Source organism: Carcharhinus amblyrhynchos, chromosome 30 (assembly GCF_965287045.1).
Source record: "Carcharhinus amblyrhynchos chromosome 30, sCarAmb.v2.hapA, whole genome shotgun sequence".
NCBI lineage: Eukaryota > Metazoa > Chordata > Chondrichthyes > Carcharhiniformes > Carcharhinidae > Carcharhinus > Carcharhinus amblyrhynchos.
In genome coordinates this window covers 2,743,443-2,760,146 of record NC_137353.1, presented here as the reverse complement: position 1 = coordinate 2,760,146, position 16,704 = coordinate 2,743,443, and the positions used below count along the sequence as shown (strand labels likewise).

Sequence of the window (16,704 nt, the reverse complement as noted above, 5' to 3'; positions counted from 1 at the left end):
AATCTGCCTCGACGTCTACAACATGGAGCCCTGATATCAGTTACAATAGATCTGTGCTTTTTGATGCTAAGAAGGAAAAATATTGGCTGGAATTTTCCAGCTGTTCATGTCAGTGGCATTCTCTGTACCTGCTGCAGTGAACGGAGATTCTCTGCCCTTCCTCACAAAGACAGCGGGGTGTGAATGGCCAGAAAATTCTGGACATTTCCTCCCACACACAGACCAAAGCAGCCTGTGCTTAGGTTACTGCTCAGTACGAATGGGGCTGATATTGCACCACCACCATCAGAAACATTATCTTTCAGATTTGCCAGAGTGTTCAAAGGTTATTTAAATAGTTTGGTGGCATCTGCAGCACAAATGCACATTGTGCTGGGTGTGCCATAGGGAAGCTGAAAGTTTGGGTGCCAGCAATAAAGTAAGGGCTTGTGATTGCCTTCACAGCTTGCTGGTTTTTCTTCTGGTGTGTTTTGGGAAACAACTACTGTTTAACAACTTAGTCTTCCTGCAGGTTTCGAGCTCAACCTTTTCTTCTGAACAGGACAAAGAAATGCCCAAAGGAAGCCTTCCTTTAAAACTGCCGATCAGACTGCAACGACATCATTAACACACAAGTGTAATTTTAACCAGTAATCTGTTCATGAAAGCTATTGAGACTTTGCCACCAAGTCAGCATGAGGAACCAAGGCCGGAGGAGGCCACCTGCCTTCCATATTTAATAAACAGATGCAAAAGCTCATGGTGTCTGCACTGGTTCTCTGAATAAACAATTCAGTTAGTGCCAGCATAATTAAGGACCCCACGTACACCTTCTTCTGTCAGGAAAAAGATTCAAAAGTCTGAGGTCACGTACCAACCGACTCAAGAACAGCTTCTTCCCTGCTGCTGTCAGACTTTTGAATGGACTTATCTTGCATTAAGTTGATCTTTCTCTACACCTTAGCTATGACTGTAACATTACATTCTGCACTCTCGTTTCCTTCTCTATGAATGATACGTTTTGTCTGTATAGCGCACAAGAAACAATAACTTTTCATGTTAATACATGTGACAATAATAAATCAAAAATCACATCAAAAATTCTCCCAAACAATGCAGTATAAGGTAGATAAATGTGAGCTTATCCACAGCAGTGGCAACAATAGGAGGGCAAATTATTATTTGAATGGATGTAAATTGAGGGAGGTGGATACTCAATGAGACCTTGGACTCCTCGTGCATCAGTGGCTGAAGGTAAGTGTGCAGGTACAGCAGGCAGTAAAGTGAGTAGTATTTTATCCTGTATTGTGATTTCCTTATCGATAAATATCTCAATAGGACAGAAATTCAATAATGTCTCTCTTACCTCTGGAACATCCACAAATCCATAGCCCTGGCTCAGGATGGATTTATTTGTGAGTTTGATAGTGGTCCACACAGACTCATAGATTGAACAATAACCAAAGTCAATCATCTGCTGATCAATCTCAAAGTCTGAACTGGTGACTATGGCGTGAACCGTGAAAGGAATTGTTTTAGTCTAAAGAAAGAGACAAAACCTGGTGAATGTCTTTTGAGTAGAATCATGTACAAGTGTGTTAAATTATGTATTTAAAAAAAAGGACAATCAAGAAACTCCAGAGAACAAGGGAAAATGAGAGAGAGAAAAATTTATAAATGTCACATTTTTGTTTCAGAAGTTCAGTCATTAGTTAATGCTCAATCAAACTGAAAAGGCCTGAGATTCAATGGGCGGTTTCTAGGGCAGATGTTAATCTACTTAGTTAATCTTCTATTTAAAAAATATAATTAAAAAAAAACTCCCCTTTTGCCAACATAGAAATGGGATTTTTTTGCTTTTCACAGTAAATACCAAATGCATGATGTACAAAAACAATTCATTTTGATTTGGCTATCTCAACAAAGGGACAGAAATATAACACAAATTGTTTGCAGCAAGCATTCAAACAGTAATAAAAAGTTCTGGTGATGAAGTGCAGAGAAACTAAGGTTCTTTCCAGCAGTGCAGAGCAAAATTAGCAGGTGAACTGATAAAGAAGTTCAAAATTGTGAAGTGCCTTGTTAAGCTAAATAAAGGAAATCTATTTGCACAGATTGGTAAGTCAACAATTATGGAACACAAAAAAAACTTTTATTTATAGAGGAATGTTGAGGGAGAATGCCCTACTAGAACCAGTTGTAAAAACAAAGCTCTTCATAGATTTTAAAAAGGCAATGGATAATATTTATAAAGGAATGTATGAAAGGGCATGGGGAACGAGTTATAGTTCTTCTAGAGGGCTCAGCACAGGGCTGAATGGCATCCTATGTTGTCAAGTTCAATAATATTACAAGCAGAGCACTAGCACACAAAATTTTTATGTTAAGAATAATTGTGTTGTAATTGTGAATCTGTGTGAACCTTTGCTAGTTACAGTTAAAATACTGGGTGCAGTTTTAGACTCCACGCTGTAAGAAAAACGATACAGAGATGCTTCAGCATGATTTGAACAGGATGAGTGCGTGGGCATATGCATGGCAAATGCAGTATAATATAGATAAATGTGAGCTTATCCACAGCAGCAGCAATAATAGGAAGGAAAATTATTATTTGAATGTGTAAATTGAGAGAGATGGATACTCAACGAGACCTTGGAGTCCTCATGCATCAGTCACTGAAAGTAAGTGCGCAGGTACAGCAGGCAGTAAGGAAGGCAAATGATGTTGGCTTTTATAGCAAGAGGATTTGAGGGGATGTTTTGCTGCAATTGTGCAGGGTGGAAGGTTTTGGCGTCCTTATCTGAAGAAGGATGTCCTTTGTATAGAGGAAGTGCAGCGAAGGTTTACTGGACTGATTCCTGGGAAGGCAGGAATGTCATGAGGAGAACTAAATCGGTTAGGATTATATTCACTGGAGTTTAGAAGAATGAGAGGGGATCTCATAGAGACTTATAAAATTCTAACAGGGTTAGACAAGGTAGATTCAGAAAGAATGTTCCTGAAGGTGGGGTGTCCAGAACTAGGGGCTCATAGTTTGAGGATGAGGGGTAAACCTTTTAGAACTGAGGTGAGGAGAAATCTCTTCACCCAGAGGTTGGTGAATATGCGGAATTCACTACTACAGAAAGTAGTTCAGTGGTTGTGTGATTTCATAAAGAAATTAGATCTTGCTCTTGGGATTAAAGGGACCAAGGAATATGGAGGAAAGGCAGGATCAGGATATTGAATCTGATGATCAGCCATGATCATAATGAATGGTGCAGAGCAGGCTCAAAGGGCTGAATGGCCTATTTTCTATGTTTCTATGATTTGAGGCAAAAGAGACCCACAATGCAATTAATTGTCTAATTCAAATGAGGAAATATAAATATAAAGGAAAACTCCAGGAAGTGGGGTGCTATCATCTGGAAGCAGAAATGATCCGAGAGAGGTTTATCAGATTATAAACAGGTGGAACTGGGTAGATAGAAACTGATGGTTTGCAATGTTTGAGGAGCTTAGAGTGATGGTACAAAGATACAAAAGTAATTGAAAGAGAACAGAAAGCAAAAAAAAACTGTTTGCATAGCAACTTGCCAAGGCTCCTTCAACAGTAACCTCCAAATCCATGATCTCTACCACCTAGAAGGCCAAGCACAGCAGGTGGATGGGAACAACACCACTGCAACCTGCCCTCCAAGCCACACATTATTTGAACTTAGAGTCACTCGGGCAAAATCCTGAAACTCCCTTCCGAACAGCACGGCGGATGTCACTATACCACTATGGTCTGCACTGGTTCAAGAAGGCAGCTCACCATCACTTTCTTGAAGGCAATTAGGGATGGGCAATAAATGCTGACCTTACAGCGACGCTCAAATCCCAAGAATGAATATACAAAAGTAGTTGAATGCACTGTGGGAGCTATTGTCTGAAGCAGAGGCCACAGATAGATCTTTGTCTTCATTACTTGGGTAGCGTACAGGGGAGTAGTTTGCTTGTCCTCTGCAGAATTCATCTGATTTTTAGTTGATGGAAATTAATGGGCAATTTGCACCCAGGTGGCAGGTTGAAAGTCTACCCTTAGATCAACCTTTAAGTAAAAATTAGACAGGGGATAGCATGGTATTTAAACATGTTGGGCACATGGGGGTAGGAGTATTGCTCATGTGCTGCCTGGTGTTTTGTTTGGGGGGCTTAGACAATTGCCTAGTCTCCCAAAAGTATGATCAGTCAAGTGACCTGACACCATTGTTACATCAGCATCATGTTTGCTTCTGAAATTAATTCTTTACAGTTGGGGCAAAAGATTTGTTTCCATGTTGTTGTTAGTATGTAATTCTATGATGAATACATGTTTTGCTCCACATCAAATGTTGCAGTTGCAGCATACATGTTGCCAAACCATGGAATATGATGGAGGGCATCTCTCTGGAGGAAGCAGTCTAGGTCTGCTTCACTTCAGAGTCAATTTAGAGCTTGAAACCTGCTTTATGAGCTTAGGGCCAGTGGAAAACTATAATTGCTTTGCAAAGATGTTGCAGTTGCAGTTTCAGGAAATAGAAGTAGTTTTAAGTAACCTGTGTTTGTTTTTGTGGGCATTAGAAAATAAGATACAGCTTTAAGTGAATTTAGTTTTTTGTTCCTGAATTTAAAAGGGTTCAAGATAATGCCTTTAGTTTGGTTCAGATGCCCGTATGGTAATAAGAGTTTATGATTTGAATACAAACAGTGCTTAAAGAAAAACTAGGTTGCTGCTTAGCAATCAGAGGTCACCCGAGGACAGAAAGAATTTGTAAGTTTGTTTTAAACTAATCCCAGGTGAAGCTGCACAAGGCAGACTTTCCAAAAGAGCAAAAGTCCAAAAAACAGTGAGTTGGAACAAAAGCATGGCTAGAATCTTACCACTGTTCACAGCAGTGGGATTTTCCCATCCCGCCGCACCGGATGGAAATTTGGCTGGCTGACAAATTTTCTGACTTCACTGCAGCGGGAGCATGGCATGAACAGGTGGAAAAATTACGCCTTATGTCTCAGGAAGACAGTTTAGTAAAAGGAACAAAGAATAAGAAGTTGAACAAAGTCCTGTTCAAAAAAAGGAGAGACAGTGCTCTGATTTAAAGAGACAGCTGCAAGAACCAGATTTAAAGTCAGCTACATGAAAAGCCAGACATCAAAAGTTTGGTGACATTTTAATACAGTTTGTGAAGCAATAGTATTCTGTTGACATGGCTGGGTACTTGAGAGATCATATGGAAGTTTGAATGCATGTGGCAATCCAAGGCAGAGGAATACTGAAAGGAGAGATTGAAATCCTGGAAGTGGATCCCTGATGAAGGAATTGGCCTATTGGTTTATATGGTCTGTGTCTTTACCGAGAATATTAGAGTATAAGATCTATTTTGCAACTTGTGTTATCCTGACTGTTTGGTGTTTAGCCTTTTAACTTAATATAAATTTGCTCCTTTGAAATTGCCAGACCAAGCCCCAGAGTTTTTCAAGCATCCATTTAATATTTGAGCTACAGCAAGGACTCTGGAACGTCAACTAATGGGCATCCAGAATCCAGAATACAGGTTTACACAAGCATATATATTTCCAGATTCAATTACAAGTAATTAACATATACCAATCAAAGTATAAGAGCTAGCTCTATCCAGTCATAACTATTGATTGAGGTTATATCATGCATAAGGTACGAATGTTAAAACCAATCACAAACATTGCATGCCTGCTTAATTATAATATCCAATCAGCATGAAGGTTTGATCATGTTAGTTGACCTAACTTATCATGTTACAAGTTATCCTTAACATCCCAGCTTGTGTCTAGGTTTGTAGATATCAATTACCCAAGTCCAGATGTCTGATTTAATGAATTCTCTGCGCCTAACAGTTTCTGTTAGATAAACAAAACTATATTCTGGGGTTGCCTCCCTTGTAAGCTAGCCTTCACGCTTATCTGGGTTTGCTTTAACAAACAGCTATGATTTTTCTCATAGCAGCTTATGTGTTTATTAAGCCCTTCATTTACAGATCTGTGTACATTTGTACAGAAAGAGGTGAGGCAAAGATGCAGTGTGTTATGGTTCATCTTTTCTTGTTTAATTCTTTTATTAAAAACTAATCAGCAGTCCTGTGACTGTTTATCTCCGTCTCTAAACAAAAACATAAATGTTACGATCTATCAAGCCGGGACCTGACTGTCCAGTAGTAACATCAGCTAAAATTGTAAAACAGTGTGAATGGGCCATTAAGTCGTTTTAGATACATATACAATACTTGATCAAACGTATTTCTAACCTTAAATATTTCATTGACCAGAGTAAACACTTAAACATCAGATGGACGGTGCCTTATCATATTACTAAAAATATATCGTAACCTGATTTGCCACCAATATGCTCATTGGAGCCTCCAAGACTCTTGTTTTCTCGTTAAAATACCGTCTAGCATCGTGTGGTAAAGATTGCCTGAAATAGATTACACAATTTTGGATTACTGTTATTCCTCTCAAAAAAAAACGTGGGCGACATCAGACAATCCTCAAAATAATTTTCTGTGCATTTCTAATCTACAAAGAATATTTCTAAATTTACAGTCTGCTTCTCAAGTATGTGAACATGATTATAATTTTGTTTAACTTTGCTTTTAGTGTTTTAATTGTTAAATTGATAATTGATTAAACTGTAAAATCAGAAAAAGAATGGAATGCTATCTAACTATTGCCATTCAAATCCAACTAATGTAACAAACAGGAAAATGCAGCATGGAAGTGAGTGGTGTCCCAAAAAAAAAGCCCCTGTCTGTACATGCTGCAATCATAGTGAACAATAAATATATTATTTTAGAAATAGGGGAAAATAACACAATGACCAGGACAGTTGTGCTGGTGCAAAACAGGTAATGGCTCCCATGTGTGGGGAAGGGCTAAAGCTCCTCTATTTTCAATTTCCTGGCATTTTACCAATATGGTTTAAAGCACTGCATACTCTATACACTGTGTCAATTAGCTCCAGCAATTTAAGTCACTTAACATCTATATTTCTAAATTAAAAGTGAAACGGGGGGAATGTTAGTGAGAAGGTGGATGGGGAAAGAAAAGTAAATTTTCTCTACTTTTCTGGTGAGTTATACTAATTCTGCTCTGACCACTGCATCATTATGAATGTCGCCAATTATATACTTAGTGACTCTGACCACAATGTGCTACCCTACCTCCTCACCTGTAGCATTCAACATTGATGCACCAATGTAATAGGTGATGGGAGAGTAAAACCATTACCTGAGCCGGGGCTTTGTTCCACTCAATTCCTCCAAATGTTGCCAGTACATAAAGCGAGATATATAGGAGAGACAGTGAATGATGGAATGGCCTCATACTGGATGTGCCTAAGGTTTCAGTATCAATCACCTGCTTTTTCTTTATCTACATAAGGAAAACCTCCCCCGGTCAATATCAGAGCCATTGAGCTCATTTCCTGCCTAAAACTGCATACCTCAGCAACTGAGGAGAGAATTGGCGGGTTTGATGGCAGGCACAAGCTTTCTCAAAATCTATCCGTCATTCTTGTTTACAGCCACCTCTCTACTTCTTGTTCTGGTCATTTTCCCCTCTGTAAAGCATTTTGGGATTACTATTAGTTGTGGGAGAGAGGAAGGGCTTACTTAAGATTATGGAACCTAATATTTATTCTATATATGCAGTCTAAAAGTGGAGGTGTAAACCTATATACTGTTGTCTCTGATATTGTAGTGAAAATAGCAATACTAAAAACAATTCTAAATGGAAGCTCCTAAGCAGCCCTCAGTTAATAAGCTGAAAAGTGTGAATGTAGCATGAAAAAGGTCAGGGTTTGATCGAAACACAAGATTCTGAAGGATCCTGACAGGCTGAATGTGGAGAGGATGTTTCCTCTTGTGGGAGAATAATCTGAATCTAATTCTGATACATTTTTTGTCTTTTTAACATTGCAAAAATATAAACATTATGAAAACTTTGAATTGTCTTTGGAAAGATCATTTTCAAATTATATGTTGCTTTTCCACAAGTGAAAGTGCTCAGGCCATGATCTCTGACTGAAACATTAACGTGCATGAATAGCACAGATTGCATTTCACAAGCTACAGGACTATTCACAATTCTGAAAGCAACACAAATGATGGCTCAGTTGTGCAATAAATCTTTAAAAGCTTGACATTGTAATTTCTTTGCATGGTAGGCAAGCTATATCAGCTTGATGTTTAAAGCTGCTTAATAATTTTCCACCATATTACTGATCAAAGCTTCGTTCTAATCTCTCATTTCAAAGCAAGGTCTTAAGAGAAATGATAATTATTGGTTATAACCCCAAGATAAATTTACATTAAGCATTTTGTTTAGTTACTTTTGTATTCTAACTAATTTTGTATATAAAATAAACTACCCCAAACTAAAGCTATGATGTCCAGTGAAATTTACAGTGTTTCTAAAATCTAGAAATGATCTACTGCTCCATACATTGAACCCACAAAGCGACACCCACATTACTGTGTAGAAGTGATTCTTTTTCTTTTCCCTTTTTTGTCTTTGTCTTTCATCTGTTTTTCTTTCAGGCAAAACTATGTGAACAAAACATGAAAATTGTCAGGGCTCGGTTGAAACACAAAAGGAATACTGGATGTGGAAAAGATGTTTCTTCTTGTGGGATAATTGAGAACTAGGGGTCATTGTTTAAAAAAAAATTAAAATGGAGGGAAGGAGAAACATTTTCACTCGGGGGGTTGTGGGTCTCTGGAACACTCTTCCTGAAAATGATGTGGAAACAGGGTCGTTGAATATTTTTAAGGTAGACGTGAATAGATTATTGGTAAGTAAGGGGTGGGGATGAAAGATTATTGGGAATAGTGTAGATTTGTGGTTACTGTCAGATCAGCCATGATCTTATCAAACAGCTGTGCAGGCTCGAGGGGCTGAATGGCCTACTCCTGCTCCTTGTTCACATGTTGGTATATTTGTATGCTACAATAAACTATTTTCATGCTCTGATACATGAAAGAAAATAATTCAACATTATATACATGTCTACACAACTCACTCTTTAATGCTTATCCTCCCAGTCTTTTTTGCTGCCCCTTGTTGTTCATTTGCTTATTTCTCAGTCAGCTATGAGTTCATACACTTCAGTATGTCATCATTATATCATTTAATACATATCAGTAAAAAAAAGTTAGAATTTTATCTTGCATTTATGTCCATCTCCTCCACATTAAGTGCTGGACTCAATGCTTATGATAAATCAATAAAATAAAATTTTGCTCACCTTAACATAAAGGGAATGACTTATCTGGGAAAAACATTGTTAATCTGGCAAGTGACAGAAACCGATTGCATGTCTCTTGGTTTTGAAATCAGTAAATTGCCAGCTGGACTCCAGAATGCAATCTTCAGTGGTCAGTTCACTGAAGATTTTATACAGTTGCGTAAATACAATGAGATAGTATTAGATTTTACCCCCTGGTTTAACAATTACTGAAATATGATCTGATGTGCTGTACTTCACCGAGAAACTTGATAATAAAATTTCACAATATTCTCTTGCTTGAAAGGTCACCAAAGTATTCAGAAGTAAAGAACAAAGAACAAAGAAAATTACAGCACAGGAACAGGCCCTTCGGCCCTCCAACATAAGAACATAAGAAATAGGAGCAGGAGTAGGCCAACTAGCCCTTCGAGCCTGCCCCGCCATTCAATAGGATCATGGCTGATCTGTCGTGGCTCAGTTCCACATTCCCGCCCTCTCCCCATAACCCTTAATCCCCTCTCTCATCAAAAACCCATCAACCCGCGTCTTAAAAATATTTAGCGAGGCAGCCTCCACCACTTCAACGGGCAGAGAATTCCAGAGATTCACCACCCTTTGAGTGAAGAAGTTCCTCCTCAACTCTGTTCTAAACCGCACCCCCCTTTATCTTGAGGCTATGCCCCCTAGTCCTACTATCCTTTCTGAGCGGGAAGAGTCTCTCCACCTCTATCCTATCCATCCCATTCATCATCTTTTCCGTCTCAATGAGATCAAGCTTGCACTCACCATGCTGCCCAACTTAACTAAAACCTTCTGGGGACCATATCCCTCTATTCCCATACTAGTCACGTATTTGTTGAGACGTCCCTAAAAGTCACCATTGTATCCGTTTCTACTACCTCCCCCAGCAACAAGTTCCAGGCACCCACCACCCTCTGTGTAAAAAATCTGCCTCGTACATCTCCTTTAAACCTTGTCCTCGCACCATAAACCTGTGCCCCCTTGTAGTTGACTCTTCCACCTTGGGAAAAAGCTTCTGACTATCCACTATGTCCATGTCTCTCATAATCTTGTAGATTTTTATCAGGTTGCCCCTCAAATTCTGTCATTCCAGTGAAAACAAACCAAGTTTCTCCAACCTCTCCTCATAGTTAATGCCCTCCGTACCAGGCAACATCCTGGTAAATCTTTTCTGTACTCTCTCCAAAACCTCCCCATCCTTCTGGTAGTGCGGCGACCAGAATTGAACACTATATTCCAAGTGCAGCTCTATAAAGCTGCAACATGACTTGCCAATTTTTAAACTCAAACTTAAACTAATACCATTGGTGCTAAAAATTAATCCTCTCTTGCCGCATTGGGTGAACTGCAGGTTTTTGCTTTCAGTTTATGCCTAGTTACAATATGGATTCAGCTCCTGTATTTCTCTGAAATGCTACTTTAACATATAGTATCACTCAGTATTTAAACTGAAGGCCACTTACCAGGAGAAAACAATAAAATTAATTTCTGTGCTGGAATGAAACTAGTTGCCAGAAAAGCAGAAATAAACTTGACGGACCAGTTATGGGAAGATGTCTTTACTCAGCCAGTGCATTAACATTCACATGGCACAATCCAGAGTTACAATATAATGGAGTTATAATATAATCCCTTCTTAAAGGGATTAGTTTCTTTTTGACTTTTTCTGCTGTCAACATGTCTTTTTTTGCATTAGCACATGAAAGACACTGAGTATCACAATAAAATAATGCCAAAATTGTGATCATACCAATTTATGATGACATGGGGCACAACTTGTGAGCTTGTATTTCTGTGGTTAAATACACAGATTTACAAGTGACACTTGTCCATTTATGAGTTCACTCAACCCTATCTCATCTAATTTTATGCCTTCCTATGTACCCTCCTGGCCTCTGACTTCGCTTTTCTATGTTCTCCCACTACTACTCCACCATAGAAAACTGAGTGAGTGCCCCCTCTGCAATTCCTCCAAACCTCTTCTGCACTCCAATACATTTCCACCTTTTCAAACTCATCTTTGTGGTTAGACCTTTGGTCTCAGCCCCTAACTCTTGCACCGAGACACCAATCAACTTCTGTATTCTTTTTCAGACTTCATTTTATTTCTCTCTGCCTGGAGGTTTTCTATGCTCAAAGATCTAATATATGCACAAATGCAAGTTGTTGCACTGCCCCCAATTTATTGGCAATATTGATACTGCAGAACCCTAAGTACAGTTATTTTTAAACATCTGTTTTACATAAGAACATAAGAACATAAGAAATAGGAGCAGGAGTAGGCCATCTGGCCCTTCGAGCCTGCCCCGCCATTCAATAAGATCATGGCTGATCTGTCGTGGCTCAGTTCCACTTTCCCGCCCTCTCCCCATAACCCTTAATCCCCTCTCTTATCAAAAACCCATCAACCCGCTTCTTAAAAATATTTAGCGAGGCAGCCTCCACCACTTCAACGGGCAGAGAATTCCAGAGATTCACCACCCTTTGAGTGAAGAAGTTCCTCCTCAACTCCGTTCTGAACTGCCCCCCCTTTATCTTGAGGCTGTGCCCCCTAGTCCTACTGTCTTTTTTGAGCGGGAAGAGTCTTTCCACCTCTATCCTATCCATCCCATTCATCATCTTATACGTCTCAATGAGATCTCCCCTCATTCTTCTAAACTCTAACGAGTACAAGCCTAGTTTATTCAGCCTCTCCTCATAGCTCAACCCCCTCAACTCCGGTATCAGCCTAGTAAACCTCCTCTGCACTCCCTCCAAGGCCAAAATATCCTTGCGCAGGTGCGGCGCCCAAAACTGCACACAGTACTCCAGCTGCGGCCTCACCAATGCCCTATACAGCCGCAGCAAGACCTCCCTACTTTTATATTCAATCCCCCTCGCTATGAAGGCCAGCATCCCATTCGCCTTCCTGACCACCTGCTGCACCTGCAGGCTGGGTTTTTGCGACTCATGCACAAGGACCCCGAGGTCCCTCTGCACTGTCGCCTGCTGCAGTTTTTCGCCACGTAAGTAATAGTCCTTCCTACCATTCTTCCTACCAAAGTGGACCACCTCACACTTGCCAACATTAAATTCCATTTGCCATTTCCTGGCCCATTCGCCCAGCCTATCTAGATCCTTCTGCAGACTCTCCACACCCTCCGCACAATTTGCCTTTCCCCCAATCTTGGTGTCATCAGCAAATTTCGACACCCTACACTCGGTTCCCTCCTCCAGATCATCTATATAAATGGTAAATAGCTGAGGCCCCAGCACCGACCCCTGGGGCACTCCACTAGTCACCAACCGCCAATCCGAATAGCACCCATTGACCCCCACTCTCTGCCTCCTATTTGACAACCAATCCTCTATCCACGCTAACACCCTACCCCCAACTCCATGTCCTCTGACCTTCTGCAGTAACCTCTTGTGAGGTACCTTATCAAACGCCTTCTGAAAATCCAGAAAGACCACATCCACCGGCTCTCCTCTATCCACCGCCCTAGACACATCCTCATAGAACTCCAGTAAATTTGTCAGACACGACTTCCCTTTAATGAAACCGTGTTGCGTCTGCTCTATCAAGCAATTCCCTTCAAGATGCCTCGCAATTTCCTCCTTAATGACGGATTCTAACATTTTACCTACCACAGACGTTAAACTAACCGGCCTGTAATTCCCCGCCTTTTGCCTGGCACCCTTCTTAAACAACGGCGTAACATTAGCCGTTTTCCAATCCTCCGGCACTTCCCCGGAATCCAGCGACGTCTGGAAAATAACCACCAAGGCATCCACTATCACCTCCGCCATTTCTTTCAGAACCCTCGGATGCATTCCATCCGGTCCTGGGGACTTGTCCACAATCAGCCCCTCCAGTCTGTCGCGCACCACCTCTCTAGTAACAGTAATGTCATTAAGACCCTCCAGTCCTACCACCTTTCCATCGCTAACACCCGGCAAATTATTCACGTCCTCCTCCGTGAAGACAGAAACAAAAAAGTTATTCAAGACCTTAGCCATATCCCCATCCCCTACCACTAGGTCCCCTTTCTCATCCGCTAAGGGACCAACGTTCACCCTAGCCAGCCTCTTCCTTTTTATATATTTATAAAAACTCTTGCTATCCTTTTTTATATTAAGTGCTAGCCCAGCTTCATAGCTTCTTCTACCCTCCTTTATCAACTTTTTTGTCAATCTTTGTTGACATTTAAACCTTTCCCAATCCTCTTCTCGCCCACTGCTCTTAGCTACTCTAAATTCCTCCGCTTTTAATTTAACACTTTCCTTCACCTCCTTCGTTATCCACGGCTTATTACCTCTCTTCCTACTGTCCTTTTTGACCATCGGAATAAATTTCTGCTGAGCACCAAGAAAGATCTCCTTAAAGATCCTCCACTGCTCCTCAGCAGACCTACCTTCCAACGCACTCCCCCAGTCCACATTCGCCAATTCTTCTCTCATCCTACCATACTCCCCTCTATTCAAACAAAGGACACGTGTCCGGGAACCCACTTTCTCCTCCTCCATCTGCAACAGAAACTCCACCATACAATGATCACTCTCTCCAAGAGGATCCTTCACCTCAAGGTCCCTAATTCTACCCGCCTCATTACATAGCACCAGATCCAAGATAGCTCGCTCCCTCGTCGGCTCCAACACACACTGTTCCAGGAAACTATCCCGGCAGCATTCCAAGAACTCCTCCTCGAGCCCACCTCGTCCAACATGGGTCGACCAATCAATATGCAGATTGAAATCCCCCATAACTACTGCCGTCCCATTCCTGCACGCCGCACTTATTTGCGCGTTAACAGCCCGCCCCACCTCCAGATCATTATTCGGGGGCCTATAGACGACACCCACCAGCGTCTTCCTCCCTTTGCTGTTCCTAATCTCCACCCACAACGATTCCACTTTCTGCTCTTTGGCTCCGATATCATCCCTTGCTACCACCTTGATGCTGTCCTTAATCAGCAGAGCTACGCCACCCCCTCTTTCCTCCTGCCTATCCTTCCTAAACACTTGATAGCCCTGTACATTCATCTCCCAGTCCCTGTCACCTTGCAGCCACGTCTCTGTAATGGCCACCAGATCGTATCCATTTGTGTCGATCTGCGCCACCAGCTCATCCACTTTATTCCGAATGCTTCGTGCATTCAGATAAAGCGCTTTCATCCCAGCCTTCTTCTGGACCCTATTTGCCGTAACGCCACCACTTGGGACATCCTCAGCCTCTTCCCTTACCTGTACCCTATCCTTAACTGTAGACCTCCTAACATCACCTACCCTCGCACCCTCCCCCCCCCTAATTAGTTTAAAGCCCTGTCTACAGTTCTCTTTACTCGATTCGCCAGCACTCTGGTCCCAGCACGATTCAGACCAACCCCATCCTGCCCGAACAAGTCCCACCTGCTAACTTTGTGTTCATCAATGTGGTAATGAAGCACTTACCTGGGCAAAAATTTGAGTTGAAAACTAAATTTGGAATGTGCTTGGATATAGCCAGTTTTTGGTAGAAGTTCCAAGTGATTTCTCAACTCTTCACACACTTCAAATTTTAACTGAAGTGCTGTGCTTGCCCTGATGGAATAAAGCAGAAATCAAAGGAGAAATCAAATGAGTTGAGTTCTACTCATGCAGCTTCAAGGGCCAGTTACACAGTGGCTTAGGCAGCAGGTTATTTGTTTCATTCCTGAGTCAGGGAATAAAGCACTGGGAGAAGGACCTAAGAAGAGGGGAAGGAAAATGAATACGAGGAGGAAAAGAAAGATATGAAGTTATTTTTATTGCAATTTGATACCAAACACAATAGGAACAGGCACATCTGATGATCAAGTAGGACAATTCATCATGTACACGTCAATCTCTGTGGTGCTTCTCACAGGCAAAAGAAACAAGTTTAAAAGAACATATTTAAGAAACGTGGAACCTTCCTGTTGTATGCAGCTTAGATCCTCTCCAGGCATTTCTCTAACTAGGTAAGCCAATAGGGAGTTTGAGTCAATTCTTTTGGATGTAGGAAATATCACTTACAAGGCTTAAAAAACTTCGGGCCTGATTTTACCATCAAGTTGCGCCCATTTTCAGGCACAAAAACTTGGTAAAATCAGGCGTAAGGCGAGTAGCATGATCCGCGCCCACCTCTGCCCCGGTCCCCATTTACCAAGGCCTGAAAATGGCCGCAATTGGGACCGCGCCCGAAACAGATGCGACAGCCATTTAAATGTATTTGAATGCATTTAAATTGAATTAATGGGCTGCATTTAATATGAATGAAATAATGGGCTGCATCTTTACTGGCACTTTCCCCTTTACTACTGCGTTCATCAATCCGGAATCAGCGCAAAACAGACATGCTCCATGGAAGTACGATTCGGGCACTCCATCAGTGAGGGTTAGTGAAGAGATAAGTGCATAGCGTCCTACAGCTCTCTGCTGCTCACAGGTGTACTTTTGTTGTAGCCGTTTTCTTTCTCAGCTCGGTGGCGGCTCTGCGAATGGGGTGGGGGGGTTGCTGTTGCTTACTTGCAGCAAGGACCTGGGTGTCAGCTCTGAACTCGGGTCTTGTGGTGCTGCTGGGCCCTAGTGCACTCAGCTCATTCCCAGCTGAAGAATGTGTACAAAGTCCTTGCAAATTACACTGCTGCAGCCTCTCAACTTTGCAAGGAGCTGCGATTGAGGGGAGTATGTGGCTGGGGAATGGCAGGGGTGGGGGGGGGGGGGGGGGGGGCGGGGTGGTGCTGTAATTATGGGGAGAATGTGGCTGGGGGAATTGGGGGATATGGACAGTGGTGGTTATTGTGCTAGGGGCAAGCAGCATTCCTTAACCTCTACATGTGTTCCTCTCCATCATCCCCCCACAACCTTCAAAGTGACAAGATGGCTTTTGCGATGCAACCAATCGATCTTGTTGCTAGAGCTAAGAATGAGGAGCTGGAGGAAGAATTGCAGACACAGGAGGCCCAGGCCTTACTACTTGCAGGAGGGAGACGACCACCAGAGGCAGGAGTGAGACGCTATTCACCCAGAATGGAGGGGGGGGGGGAGGCGCAGGAAAAGGAGGGAGCAGACACCCCGGCAGTTCTGTGCACGAGTGTTATTCCAACAGATGTCGGACACCATGTGCCGCCGACGACTCCATGTCTGAAAAGAGACAGTGCAACACCTGTGCCACCTTTTGCAGGGCCTGACCTAGGGGTGGGAGGTGAGGGGGAACCCATTCTGTAAAACTGACGGCCACTCTGAACTTTAATGCGACTGGCTCCTTCCAGACCCCGAGCAGAGACATCTTCCAGTCAGTCATCACATCTGTGTCAAGCAGGTCACAGAAGCCCTGTATGCCTGGACTGGGAACTACATCAAATTTTACCTTGACCAGGGCTATCAAAAAGTTCGGGATGCAGGGTTAGATCTTAAGACATAGGGACAGAATTAGGCCACTCAGCCCATCGACTCCCCTCCAC

At 42.0% G+C, this 16,704-nt stretch overlaps 1 protein-coding gene across 1 annotated transcript in view; it reads right to left on the bottom strand.

Annotated features, from left to right (window-relative positions):
• Nucleotides 1-16,704, bottom strand: part of cfap74 (cilia and flagella associated protein 74) — a 210,440-nt gene that overhangs the window by 83,917 nt on the left and 109,819 nt on the right. Inside the window, exons 22-24 of the mRNA XM_080215220.1 lie at nt 14,693-14,821; nt 6,343-6,430; nt 1,346-1,519 (exon numbers count right to left, since the gene is read on the bottom strand). Coding sequence (XP_080071346.1) covers nt 1,346-1,519; nt 6,343-6,430; nt 14,693-14,821 — 391 coding nt within the window. The remainder of the gene's footprint in view (nt 1-1,345; nt 1,520-6,342; nt 6,431-14,692; nt 14,822-16,704) is intronic.